At 41.5% G+C, this 13,301-nt stretch overlaps 2 protein-coding genes across 4 annotated transcripts; one reads left to right on the forward strand and one right to left on the reverse strand.

Moving 5' to 3' along the window:
- The first annotated feature begins 3,715 nt into the window (after positions 1-3,715).
- Positions 3,716-5,572, forward strand: LOC130993166 (UPF0481 protein At3g47200-like). The gene is made up of 2 exons (XM_057917945.1): positions 3,716-4,732; positions 4,808-5,572. The coding sequence occupies exons 1-2, from the start codon at positions 4,076-4,078 to the stop codon at positions 5,540-5,542; spliced, it is 1,392 nt and encodes a 463-aa protein (XP_057773928.1). The 5' UTR covers positions 3,716-4,075; the 3' UTR covers positions 5,543-5,572.
- Positions 5,573-5,715: 143 nt separating this feature from the next.
- On the reverse strand, positions 5,716-10,632 carry LOC130993165 (uncharacterized). Of its 3 annotated transcripts, none has more exons than XM_057917942.1 (13): positions 9,875-10,632; positions 9,101-9,238; positions 8,829-8,910; positions 8,558-8,634; positions 8,297-8,403; positions 7,367-7,481; positions 7,149-7,265; positions 6,972-7,063; positions 6,741-6,807; positions 6,568-6,646; positions 6,386-6,477; positions 6,160-6,303; positions 5,716-6,082 (listed from the first exon to the last, which is right to left on the reverse strand). In XM_057917942.1, the coding sequence occupies exons 1-13, from the start codon at positions 10,127-10,129 to the stop codon at positions 6,047-6,049; spliced, it is 1,401 nt and encodes a 466-aa protein (XP_057773925.1). In that variant the 5' UTR covers positions 10,130-10,632; the 3' UTR covers positions 5,716-6,046. The 3 variants fall into 3 exon arrangements, with proteins under 3 accessions (XP_057773925.1, XP_057773926.1, XP_057773927.1); XM_057917943.1 differs by having other exon boundaries at positions 9,101-9,159; positions 9,875-10,012; XM_057917944.1 differs by lacking the exons at positions 8,829-8,910; positions 9,101-9,238; positions 9,875-10,632 and having other exon boundaries at positions 8,297-8,472.
- Between the last annotated feature and the right edge of the window lie 2,669 nt (positions 10,633-13,301).

Raw genomic sequence — 13,301 nt, forward strand, 5'->3', positions numbered from 1 at the left:
AGAAGGAACGAATCATCAATTCGACCGTATATCTTCTCTAAGCTGAGATTTCTTGCACGCAGCGCGACATCATATTTGATTCTGACGCCAAATTCACGTAACAACTCCGACATAATAGATTTCGGCTTAATGACCTCTCCGTCATCGCGTATTCTTTTTTCCACATAAGCTGCAACCACATTCGAATGTGCCTTTATTCGTTTCAAAATGCCCAACTCCCCTTCGCAAGAGTGCTCTTTAAACTTATGCACTCCCCACATCCCTCCGCCGTCACAAGATGCACGCACATCGAACTTGCACTTATCAGAGTGCTTGCACTTGTAATAGAGGCGTCCCTGATCTGAGCGTACAACTTTTGCCTCAGCCCCTTGCTTCATATTCCAGAAGCCAACAGCAAGGACCAATTCTTCTTTACTGTTGTAAAAAGAGTTCTTCCCCAAATCAGCAACTCTGGACAGCTCACTCTCGCGAGCAACGAGCGAAGTCGTGGCGTCCACTGGAATCAACGGAACTATCCAATTAGATAGATCACCGGTCGAGTCCGTCGGATTTCCGTGACGGGTTCTACTTTGTCGGATCCAACCTGCTCGCTCGGTCGCCGTGAACTCTATTAGATCATCGTCTAATAAATCCTCAGAGGCGGCAGAATCTGTGCCCGACTCGTTCGTTGGATCGTATTCTTCGTCTTCTTCATCAGAATCGTCATCAGGTTCTTCGGCTTCGTCTTCAGGTTGTACGGCTTCATCCGTCCGCACCTGGTTGAATCTCCCGCACATTTCATTCAGATTCCATGCGGATTCGTCCAACGGTTGCCCATCCCATGAAAAGTACTGTGTTGGAGGCGCGCTCTCGCGAGCATGATACGACGTCTCATACTGACTAGATTGTGCTTCATCATCTCCGTATCCTGAAGCCTGGCCAAAATCAAAAGTAGGGATGTATGCTTCTTCGACCGGGTCGTTGTTGTGCTCAACGTACACCATGGGATATTCGGCAGTTTCCAACAAGCCTTGCACATCATCGTCGTCACTTATTACGCATTTCTTCTCCATTCCAAACCGATTGGTCGCCAAATAATACAATTGATAGTTCGGGCTCAACGAATGCGTTGTCATTACATTGTTGATGCTGTATATCAGGCTCGCAACTGTTTCATTTAAGAGGGGAAGGACCTCCGTAGCCCCGCCAACATAGTATATACCATCGACGACTCCGTTGTATCTCACATATATGTATCTCACGAATTCCATCTATAAAACCACATAAAATATAGTATTAAAATACGCTTAAAACGTTCAAAACATCACAATAAGCTCGAAAAATGAAGTATCCGCCAGTAAATAATTATCCGCAATCAGTAGCCGCTGACCTTATGGGATAGGCGGCTATTGTTGGCGGATAATGAAATTCTGGCGGATACTTTGTTTTTTTTGTTCAAAAAATTCAATTATATTAGAAACAGGTTTAATATTTCTCTAAAATGCTTTTAAATGTCAGATAATAAAGAAATTCATTAAAATAATGTAAAACATGCTCTCAACGTTAAAAACAACATACGATTAAACATGCAAACTATAATTTATACAAACAATACAGGAGAATCACCTTTTCGGGCTGAAATTCAACACAAATTGCCTGCTCTCGCACAAAACCACTCAAATCTTTAGAGTATGCCTGAATTTCTGAAATTCAAGGTGAGTATTTCAATTTGTGTTTTGGTCATTCACAAATGTAGCCTTATAAGGACTAAACTTGATTCCTTACAAACGTTTCACGTGAAGTGTAGTGTTCATTCAATACGGCTTCAATCTATTATTGCATGTCACCTCACACATGCATAAAATTAGCATTAATGCCCCACTACAACCAAAATTTTTGCAGAGTCACCTTCTCAGTATGTACTTTTAATTTTTTACTATAAAATTAACAAAAAAAAGCAACAAATACAAAAGAGTAATGCGTATGTTATATTTAAACATTCATAACAAGCTGAAAAATTAACAATTATACATATTTTGACATACAATAATATTTTCTGCCTCACAGACCCAGTATCCGCCAGAAAATCGTACAAAAGACCCAGTAGCCGCCATATATGTTTTATTAGCGGCTACTGATAAAGAAAATAATTTAATGGCGGATACTTTACTTTTTGGCTATAGAATATTATTTCATTTCCGAATATATGAATTTCAAAATAATTGGTATATAATTTCTTATTATTTTATGTGCAAGTCTATTATTTTATGTGTAGTCAAATCATGCATAAAGTGAGTGTTATTACCCCCACTATAATCCAAATTTTGGCAGATTCACTATCTCTCATATTTCCCATCCATGTGTACTTCTTGTACTGTAAATATTTCACTATCTCTCATATTTCCCCTTGTAAAATTAAATAAAAATCTAAAAATAACGGTGCATATGTAACAATAAAAAATCACGAAGGATAAAAATTCACAATCATGTTAATTATGAAAAAAAAAAATTTTTTGCAGCGAATAACACAAGTATCCGCCAGTAAATAGTAGCCGCTGAATAGTAGCCGCCAATAACAAACTTCAGCGGCTACTGCTACGAATTACTGGCGGATACATGGTTCACTGGTTTCAAAAAAAAAAATTCTTAAGAATTGACATATTTGTGATTTTTTTGGCCTTCTTATCAATGTTTGTAACATACAAACGTCCCCTAATTTATTATAAATTTGCAAATCTATTTAATCTTATAATGCATGAAAGTGACGTGAGTTGACATTTTCTCACATTTTGTACCAATTTTAACTGTTTTCTTACACAACTCTTACACAATTTCCATCATCATCAACTTTTACACAAAAAACCAAGCAACCCATCACCATCAAACTTGCTTTTCGGTCTTTGACTTTGAAAGTGGGTAATTTTGCAAGACATATTATAGATGTGGGTAGATTCCCCTATTAACACAAAAGAATATATAGTAAGATACTTGAGACAATCCCAAAAAAGTAAAAGAAAAGAAGTCATGAATATTCGGATGAAATAAGTACTTTTTTAAGAGGTCTCTCGTGCGATTGTTTGCATAATGGAAATCACTCACAACTTCTAGTAAGATATTTATAAGTATCATTCACAAGTGTTTTTATTAAAATATGTGAGTGATTCGTATCGTATGAGTGAGTGTACAAAAAAAAAATATTTTAGTTTAATAAAGTGAAATAACTAATATCATCAGTAAAATTATTCATTTTTGTAACTCATTAATTATTTTACTTTTGTATGTATTAATTATATATTGTGCATGATGTTGGGATTCGAGTAAATTTGGGCTGCAAATAAAATCTGCCAATATTCTTTCGAATTTTCTATTACAAAGAATTCGCATCCTTGGTATGTTCAAACCTTTATTTTCCACCCCGTCAAAGAATCTCGAAATTATAAAATTGACTAGTGTTGGGTTGAGTTTATAAGTTGTTTGAAATAGTTATAAATTTTTTCAAAGTGCTGGATAAAATAAGCTATAAGCTCCCAGAAAAATATAAAACCAAATAATTTTCAAATTGTTGTGATGGCAGAAGCAGCGGTGTCTATGAATCTAGAAACCTTGCGAGGTCCAGCTGAAAGAGATGAAGTGTCTCACTAAAGATGCTGACAGAAGACGACATGAAAGCAAAAACATTTTCAGTTGGATCTCAAAGATCAGAGACGTTGTACAGAGGAGAAGCTGCTAGGTGTCTTCAAGGAGAAGACGAAGCCTCGTCCGCATATGTAGTTGTAGTTTCGAAGAATACAAGTCCGCTCCACCAATTAAATCCCGTCTTGAAAGGATAAATCAGGAAATGCTAGAAAATTTATAAAAATTGACTATAATAGTAACTACTATGAAAGCAGTTTTAAGAGTTAAAAGTGTGAAAGACGCACAACGAGAATCTTCCTGAATTGAGAAACAAGACAAGGTTGCAACAGTAACTTAATCCTAGAATTTAAGAAAGGAATGTGGAAGTAAGTAAGGCTGCAAAATTGCTTCGACTGGAGGCAAAGCATGATACATAAATGGAGACACACATGCTCCCTGGGCCTCGCCACATCCACTCACAATGGAAGAAGGAAAAGAATGGGTGATCAGCATCAACAAGGAGCTAGAGAATCTGCCCAACACCTCGGAGGAGTCGGCACATTGGAGCAAGCGATCCATCTACCGCATCCCGGCCTCCGTCACCGATGTCAACACGCGCGCCTACAAGCCGCAGATCGTCTCCTTCGGCCCCTACCACCACGGCTCCGACAACATGAAGGCCATGGAGGAGCACAAGCGCCGCGCCCTCCTCCACTTCCTCAAGCGCTCCAACAAGCCCCTCCAGGCCTACGTCGACGCCCTCACCCCCGTCGCCCAGGACCTCAAGGACGCCTACGACCAGCTCCCCCCGCACTGGCACGACACCCACAAGTTCCTCCAGCTCATGATCGTCGACGGCTGCTTCATCTTGGAGATACTCCGCGCTGCCGCCGCCACCAGCGCCCCCTCCACTCAGGCCCGCCCCCCGCCCCCACCTTCGGCCCCCTCCCACTCCCAGCCTCAGGCTCATCATCAATCCCCGGTTAGAGATTACGCAGCTAATGATCCCATATTCAGCAACCACGGCAAGCTCTACATTGTCCCTTATCTAAAGCGAGATATGCTGATGCTCGAGAACCAGCTGCCCATGCCGCTTCTCGAGAAGCTCGTCGCCGTTCAGAATGACAGGTCACTCAAGGTAAACACACCACCACATCCACACCACATGCACTATCTCTTCACTTCATCTAATTCTGATATTTGGCTATGCCAGGACTGCAAGGATCTCACGAAACGCATCCTCAAATTCTTCCAACAAAACGTTCCCGCAAAGAACCTGCATGAGTTCAACCACTGCCTCCACATCCTAGACATATACCGCAGGAGCTTGCTTCTGGAGGAGCCGCGCGGCAAGAAGCCAGAGAGAAGCAGCGGCCACATCCACCACGGCGGGGATGACATAATCCGGTCGGCCACGGAGCTGAACGAGGCCGGGATCCGCATCAAGCGGAGCAAGTCGAGGAGCCTCAAGGACATCACCTTCCACGGCGGGGTGCTGAAGCTGCCCCTGATCGTGGTGGACGACGCGCTGGAGTCGCTCTACCTCAACCTCATAGCCTTCGAGCGCTTCCACGTGGGGGCAGGGAACGACCTGACTTCGTATATATTCTTCATGGACAACATCATCGACAGCTCGAGGGATGTGAGCCTGCTGCACTCGTGCGGCATCATACAGAACGCGCTGGGCAGCGACAAGGCCGTGGCCAAGCTCTTCAACTCGCTGTCCAAGGACATCACCCTCGACCCTGACAGCAGCCTCGACCTGGTGCACAAGCAGGTCAGCGCCTACTGCCAGCAGCCCTGGCACCAGTGGAGGGCTAACCTCATGCACACCTACTTCACCAACCCCTGGGCCATTCTCTCCGTCGTCGCCGCCATCTTCCTCTTCGCTCTCACCATTGTTCAGACTATTTACAGTGTCTTAGGTTACGTCAGTCCTCCTCCTTAATGCATGCTTCACTTATTACCTTGCTTTTCATTTCTTGCCTTCTTGCTTTCACTTTATAATTTTTTCTGTTTCTTTTTCGTGTGTGTGTGTGTGATTGTTTCCCTCCAAGATTGTTTGTGTGTGTGTGTGATTGTTTCCCTCCAAGATTTGTGAAATAAAAAAAAGGAGGGATATTGATGCAAATCCTTGTGTGTGATTATTACTTGAATCGGAGATATGATAGAGCTTGAATATTAGCCGAGTAGCAGTATGTATAATTCATCCCTGTATCTCATCTACAGAGAAAATTCAGTCTAATTACCGATTTCTTTCTCTTGATTATACGATATATGTATAACAAGTGTCTGTACATGAATTCGGTATGCGTGGTTGCAGCATCCACACAAATGGCTGCTGCACTGCCTCTTTCCCCACGCCCTTCACTGGTCTACTATGCCCAGTGGAAAGAGATGATCGATGACACAAAATCTTCCAGCCGCAACGTATCACCAAGAAGCAAACTGCTCAATGATTATGTTTCCCGATTCCAATCAACGTCAGCTGTAACAAGAATGTTCCCTACTTGTCAGGAAAAGAAAAGGAAACAAAATTAACCATGCGCACATGCATCTACTTACAATGTTGTTATGAGGTTCCTTCCAGTAAAACCCCTGTAGAATAAGAGGTAAGATATTGCACGCTACAAGAACGTATATCAGCAGCGCGTTCATTCCCAACCATTCAAGCACTGTGGTGAACCGCTTCCATCCATGCACATCTACCTGCAAGTGGTAACCCACGTTCACTGTTCTGCAGACTTGTTTCACTTAATATGCATGCGTTTATGTTGGATAATCGACTTACCACTAGATATATTGTAGCGAGTAGAATCCCTGCGACGCCAACAGTAACACATGTATAACTGAAGGAGTAAAGAGCCTTGTTGATATGCATCCCTGGAACAATAATAAACGTTATCTATGAGTACAACAACCTAAGGAATCTTGAACTGCCTGCTACTCTCATTGAGTCCGTTCTAATCCTACCTAAGACGTGACACAGCAATCCCAGGAGCATAAAGCCTGTTGATGGATATGACCACAGAGAAAGTCTTTTTTTGTGTTCCTGAGTAAAATCAAGACAGATGAAAACAATCAGGCACTCAACATGCAAGAAAATCAAACCATGATGACAAGATCATGGCAAATAACAGCTATACCTTAAAGTGGACGATAACATGTCCATACTGTAAACCTAGCAAGCACGAGACAATTGCCATCACTGTACTACAAAATGATACAGAATGTGGTTAGTGGAAAAAATTGAAGGCAAGGAAGGGTTGTCTTAGTTTACATCACACCCCTGTTGCGTTGAATCCATCACATAGGGTTCTGATCATGAGCTGAAACTATTATCAACAATATCTATCAGTCCAGAGAGGCAAAGAAACCTTAAAATTCCTTCTGGATCGAAGGGGGCTCGACACCATGAAGGAGCATCTGGAGGAAGTGGACCATAATCAGGTGAGTTGATACTGCATTGCTGCCAAAGAGAAGTCACATTTAGAGCCCAAATTATATATAACTGACACGAGAATGCGAGGTCTCAAGTTCCTGGGAAAAATTACTTCTGTTCTGGCATATATTGGCTTGCGGTACAAGCGTTGAATACCTAAAACTGCACGATCAATCATTCCCGCAGCATTGCATGCCGGTCCCGTATCAGCTCGAACTCCACATTTCACCTTCAAAGCAATAAACAAGTTAAAAAAGAACACTTTTGGCTGATAACCACGAGAAGGTTCCAGTCATATAATATTCTGAGTTTGTAAAGTCGACAACCTACCTTGAATACCTCAGCTCTGGAAGATGCTTCGAAGGGGATATGGTATTCCCAATCGGGAACATATAAACCATATAACATCAGAAGATATATTGTACTAAGCATGAACGCCATGGCCCTGAAGTAGTTATTAAGAAAAGTTTGAATTAAAACATAAACTGGTAGATATTCATGTTTTCAAATAAATCAGAAAATTCTGCTTAAACAAAAAGAAATCAGAAAATAATAACTTATTGTATAACAAGTTAACCAAAGAGTGGGTAGGATTTACTTAATTCCTCTTTATGTTTCCTCCCATTATTGCATTTTATCAAATTCTTCAAATGGGACGTTGCAATGAAAGAAGTAACCACATGAAGACTTGTGCTTTTCCAGCCAACGGATCTTCCAGACAACAATCTATAAGCAGAAAAGGGTGGTCTTAAAGCATTTTGGTAAATTTGGTTACACTTGCGTGAAGTGTGTTTGAAAGTCTAACACAGCAAACAGCATTTACTTGATATTTTGGGAATGGATGCGACTCTCAAGCACTTACTCCAATTTACTTGATCTCTCGTTTACTGTTTTGATTTTACCTTCTTTTGAGATGGACCATTCATTCACTACTAAATCACCTTTTACGACACTTGGTAGATTTATACTATTTACCTAATCTCACTAGGAAAAACTATATAAAACTTGAACCATCATGGTCAGGTTTGACAACCTGTTTCAAGCTAACATTGAAGAAGATCTGACACATTAGCAATAAATGGCCCAGTGTCAAGATTCGGGCTGCACATATTTCCTATGATAAACAACAGGGGGGAGGGAAGCAAGCAAAACACGGGCTTATCCATTTTAAAATTTTCAACATGCAGCCACAAGAGATCAATTTTACTGCACATGAATGCTCTATGGAAAGCATGAATTTTATAAGCAAATAGAACTTACCATTGCCATTTATATTTCTTCAGCAAAGATACTCCAGAATCAACTTTCTCGTCATTTCTAAGCCAAATCTCGCACATTGCTGCAACCCAATATGCTACTGCGATTCTCTGAAAAAGACCAAAAGGACTGGAAAAACTAAGGATGGCTGATGCACTTCAAAAGGCACAATATTTAACCTATATGCAGCATCAAGAAGTTATCCAAGGTGCTAGCAATAAATTAAAGATTTCAATACTTGGAGCTGTATACACTAGTATATACCTGCAATATGCCCATCCATCTGATCTGTTCCAAGTCCACACCATACGTCAGCTTATTAAGGCCATGGAAATAGCCACCTAATATATGAGAAATTAGAGAAGATAGCAATCAGCACAAATAAATAAATAAGAGTGGAATATGAGTGTGACGAATATTGAGAACTTCCACCACTTCTTTCACAAACACAATAAACTTCCTCATACAGATTATTTCCCAAATATTTATCATAAGAAAACATTTATAAGAAGTACAATATGGAGAAGACGAACACCTTGCAGAAAAATCCCTAGTACTAAAAGCTTTCCTGCTCGGATTATTGCTTTCTTGGATGCAGCAACTCTGCAAGTCATATTCTGGTTGAAAACAAAATAGTTAGCATACAATATGTAGAGCCAAAACAAGTTTCAGAAAAATAGGATGAACATTATTATGCAGATGGTAAGACTTAAACGACAAATTTCGGGATGTATAAAAAAAAAGAAAAAAAGAAACATACACACACACACAACCATTGTTTCCTACTTCCAAGTAGATGTTAAGTACCTTATATACAAGTCCCAGTGAGACACCAACCATGAATAGGAAAAATGGCATAACAAAATCTGCGAGGGTCAAACCATTCCATGGTGAGTGATTGATAGATGGTATAAGTCCACCAGCATCATCAACAATGATCATCAACTGCAATACAACACTACTGTAATTATTTACTGCTGCTGAGAGACAATATCTAATCAATCACCAAATAAATGTGATTAAGCTGTAACCATGATGCATACCACTACATCAATTTATGATGACCATTCCTTTAGAAAACAAGTTTGACACTCTCATCACACATTTTTCTTTTTAAGTGATCAGCATCCTATTTCCAGGCTATAACTTTTCGTATCATAACTTTATGCTTAGACACCATTTTCATCTAGGATGCCTAAAAAAAGGGATTATAAAGCAAAAACTCACTGTAGTTTTATCGTCTGTAGTTTTATTTCAGTAGAGTTTTTTTGCTATGCTTTTAAATTGCATAAAGAAGTTTTGAGTATCCTAGTTTCTTCATCGAAATATTTTCAACACATATATCTTAGAATTTAGTATAAACTAGACTGAACCAAAAATTACTCTTTTGGATAGTTTCATAACCTTGAAATACTAGCTACACATTCATGGTAGGAATAAAGGGTGCATCTTCATTAGCTTTAACTTTTCATTTCGTGTTGGCAGTAAAAACAAGCAATCAGGATGAACACGTTTACCTTAAACATAGCAAACAATAGCAAAGACTTAAAAAGCGTCAGTACAAAAAGACAGGAAATTTACCACAACAGTGAGGCCGCGGAAAACGTCGAGGGAAACTAGGCGACCAGACGGCGGAGTGCACTTAGCAATTCCGCCGGTGCCAGCGCCGCCCAACACCGGCGGCCTCAAACGAGGAGAAGGCGTATTGCTCTTCAAATAAGCAGACTCAACATCAACACCATGGCCGCCGCTATCAATGCGCAGAGCGCAATTCTTAGCCCGCAAATCCAATGCCCCTTCGTCGCCGCCGTCTCTGATGAGTTTGTACGAGGCCATAATCAAGCAATGCTCGCGATCTCAATTTTGTCGACAACCAAATCGCATTCCAATATTCGATTCACAATTTATTCCTTTAGGCGATCAATCCAAATATCCAATCATTGTCCAACTCTAAAATATCTTGTGTGTAAACTAGGATTGTGAAACTCTTGCCAACTTTGTATAAATGCGACAGGCAGAAGAAGGTGAAGAAAGAATCGTGAAAGAATAAAAGAATTTTGGATTTAATATGGGAATTGGGTAATGAGTTACCCCCAGAGATAGAAAGGCATGAAACGTAGGGGTGGGTGGCTTTTTGAGATGGGCAGTGGACAGTGGCCACCCACTGTCCTCTCTCTCTCCTCCCGATATATCTCTCTGCAATTTGTTGCAAAAAAGATACGCTACCACTGCCTTATCATACACTCAAATCCCTCCATATCAATTTTTCAATTAACGCATGAAAGGTTTGTAGGCTTCTCCTATCCATGAACAGACACGTACGCTCACGGCACATCTCACAAAAGATCAAATCTTCTTCCAGCACCAACCCCATAAATATTAAATGACGATTTTATAAAAAAAGAAAAGAAAAAACCCAAAAAAAAAACCCTTGAAAGCACAGAAGGAGCAGACTAAGGGCCGAACCTCATTAAAACCTTTTCACTGAAAACCCAGTGGGGGAAACCGTGAAAAGGAAAAAGAGTACTCGTCTAAACACAAAACGAAAGTAGGGAAGAGCGGAAGGGAAAGTTTCCGGAACTCCGGCCTAACCATCGTCCCCAAACTATCCCGGCTCTCACCCCACGGGAAAAAAAAAAAAAAAAAAAAAAAAACTAAACGGGCGGTTAGAACCAAACAGCCACCCATCAGCCCCAACTACCGTTTCTGACGCAAATGGCTATGCGAAGCCATGTCAAGACGAACCGCAGCCCTAATCTCCTCAATCTCGTGCGGCCACCACCCTTCCGAACGTTGTTGGTTAGCCATTATATCGGCCGCCTTGTTTCCTTCTCTAAAGATGTGAGATACCTGCAGCGAGAAAGCATCTAACATCTTTAAAATCCTATTCCAAGCCGCCTTAAAACGCCAAGGCACATTCAAAGAACGAGAATTAAGAATGAGTATCACGTAGGTGGAATCGGCTTCAATCCAAAGTCTGTGCCATCCACGATTGTGAGCAATTTGAATCGCCGAGATAACTGCCAGTAGCTCTGCTTCAAAGGCAAAACCCGAGCCACCTTTGAAGTGAAAACAACCACGCACCACATTCCAGTTATCTCTAAACACCCCACCTGCCGCAATAGTTCCCGGAGTTCCCGTCGCTGAACCATCAGTATTCACTTTGATCCACGGCGCCACCGGTGGCCACCAATGTACCTCCACAAACTCCGGAGGAGGAGCACTCCTGGAATTAACACCCACTGCCCGGAGAATCAAATAATCCGACCAAGAATTCCACATGTAGCCTAATTTAGCAAAGTTATTATCAATCTCTTTGAAAGCAACTTTCACAGTGTGGATGACACGACGTTCTTCGAACTTTTGATTATCAAAGATACAATTGTTTCTCTGCATCCAAATGGCCCAGATGACCGTGATAATACCCGCTTTCCAGAAATTACCAATGAGGGGACTAAGTTTATACTGCCAAGCTGCCACCAAAAAACTATGAATATCACTCTCTTGCAACCCTTGCATGAAATTGAACCACCCAAGGAACGTAACCCAAATATTCTTCACACGCTCACAATTCCAGAAAAGGTGATCCTGAGACTCACTTCCTTTTAAGCAAAGCAAACAAACGTTAGGCGTGATCATACCGTAGCGGATAAGGCGATCATAAGTCGGCATTCTATTATGAAGAAGACGCCAACAGATCAAGGAACGTCGAATCGGAATAAAGGATTCCCAAAGCCAAGAACCCCAAGACACCTTCGGAAAATGATGACAATGCTTGTTGAAGGCCAGCGCAGTAGTGACATTCCCGTGCAACGAGGGTTTCCAGAAACGCACATCTCCGTCAGTGCCCAGAGGAGTGAGCAAAATATCACACACTATCTCAGGAAAAGCATTAACAAAGGCTTGCGTGAAATGCCAGACCCCATCGTAGAAGTAATCTGCCACCGATTGAGTAAGAAACGGAAGCATGAAATGTGGAATACCACATTTATTCGAAAGATTATACCCAAGCCAGTCGTCATACCAGAACGAAGTAGAAGCGCCATCACCAATATACGAGTACGAATCCGCCACCAAACCATCAATTTCCTCACGTAAGCTCATCCAGATAGTAGAAGCAGCCACCAGAGATTTACTACGCCCAAATCGATCGAGATATCTATCTCTAATTAAATCATATCCGAACTCACGCCCACCAACCACCTTCCACGCCATTTTCATGAGATAGCTCTTATTCATGAGGGCGAACGACCTTACCCCGAGACCGCCCTCCTCCTTAATCGAGCAGACCCTCTTCCAACTCACAGAACAAGACGGCGTCTGCTTGATGTTGCCAGTCCAAAGAAAATTACGACAGCACGCATCGAGCTCCTTAATAAGAGCTGTCGGCCATCTATAAACCATCATGGAGTGCGTCAGAGAGCTTTGGATAACCGACCTGATCAGGCAAATCCTCCCAGCCATCGACAACTGTAATCCCTTCCATCTCGCGAACTTGTTGATCACACGATCATGTATCGGTCGAAGATATGAAGCACGCACACGGCCCTTAAAGATAGGAACCCCAAGGTAAGAAATCGGAAAATTGCCCTGAGAAAACCTCATTATGCTCTGTATAGCCCTGCAGGTCTGAGAAGGAACTTTGCTAGTAAAAAAAATTTGCGACTTATCCTGGCTCACAATTTGATCAGAAATTTGACCATAATACTCCATAATTTTCTGAATGGTATGAGCGTTCGTGACCGTGGCATGACAGAAAACCAGAATATCATCTGCATATAAAAGATGAGTGGGAAAATTAATTCCCTGTCTCATTTGCATCGGTGTAAGGGTGCCTGCGCTAACACAATTTGCAAAGAGCCTACCAAGAACATCCTCGGCGATTCCAAAAAGAATCGGAGAAAGAGGATCGCCCTGACGAACACCCCTTGAACACGCAAAATAGCCTTTAAGCTGACCATTGTACAGAATAGAAATCCTAGCCGAATGAAGCAGAATCTCAATCCAA

The sequence above is a fragment of the Salvia miltiorrhiza genome, chromosome 7 (genome assembly GCF_028751815.1).
Source record: "Salvia miltiorrhiza cultivar Shanhuang (shh) chromosome 7, IMPLAD_Smil_shh, whole genome shotgun sequence".
NCBI lineage: Eukaryota > Viridiplantae > Streptophyta > Magnoliopsida > Lamiales > Lamiaceae > Salvia > Salvia miltiorrhiza.

Bases quoted from the DNA above. Each gene is read 5' to 3' on its own strand.
- LOC130993165 (XM_057917942.1), bottom strand. From the start codon at position 10,129: ATGGCCTCGTACAAACTCATCAGAGACGGCGGCGACGAAGGGGCATTG. The intron at 8,911-9,100 runs GTACTTAACATC...GTTTTCAACCAG, and splicing joins CACTGGGACTTGTATATAAG to AATATGACTTGCAGAGTTGC. The intron at 7,266-7,366 runs GTAGGTTGTCGA...ATTGCTTTGAAG, and splicing joins CCAGAGCTGAGGTATTCAAG to GTGAAATGTGGAGTTCGAGC.
- LOC130993166 (XM_057917945.1), top strand. From the start codon at position 4,076: ATGGAAGAAGGAAAAGAATGGGTGATCAGCATCAACAAGGAGCTAGAG. The intron at 4,733-4,807 runs GTAAACACACCA...TGGCTATGCCAG, and splicing joins AGAATGACAGGTCACTCAAG to GACTGCAAGGATCTCACGAA.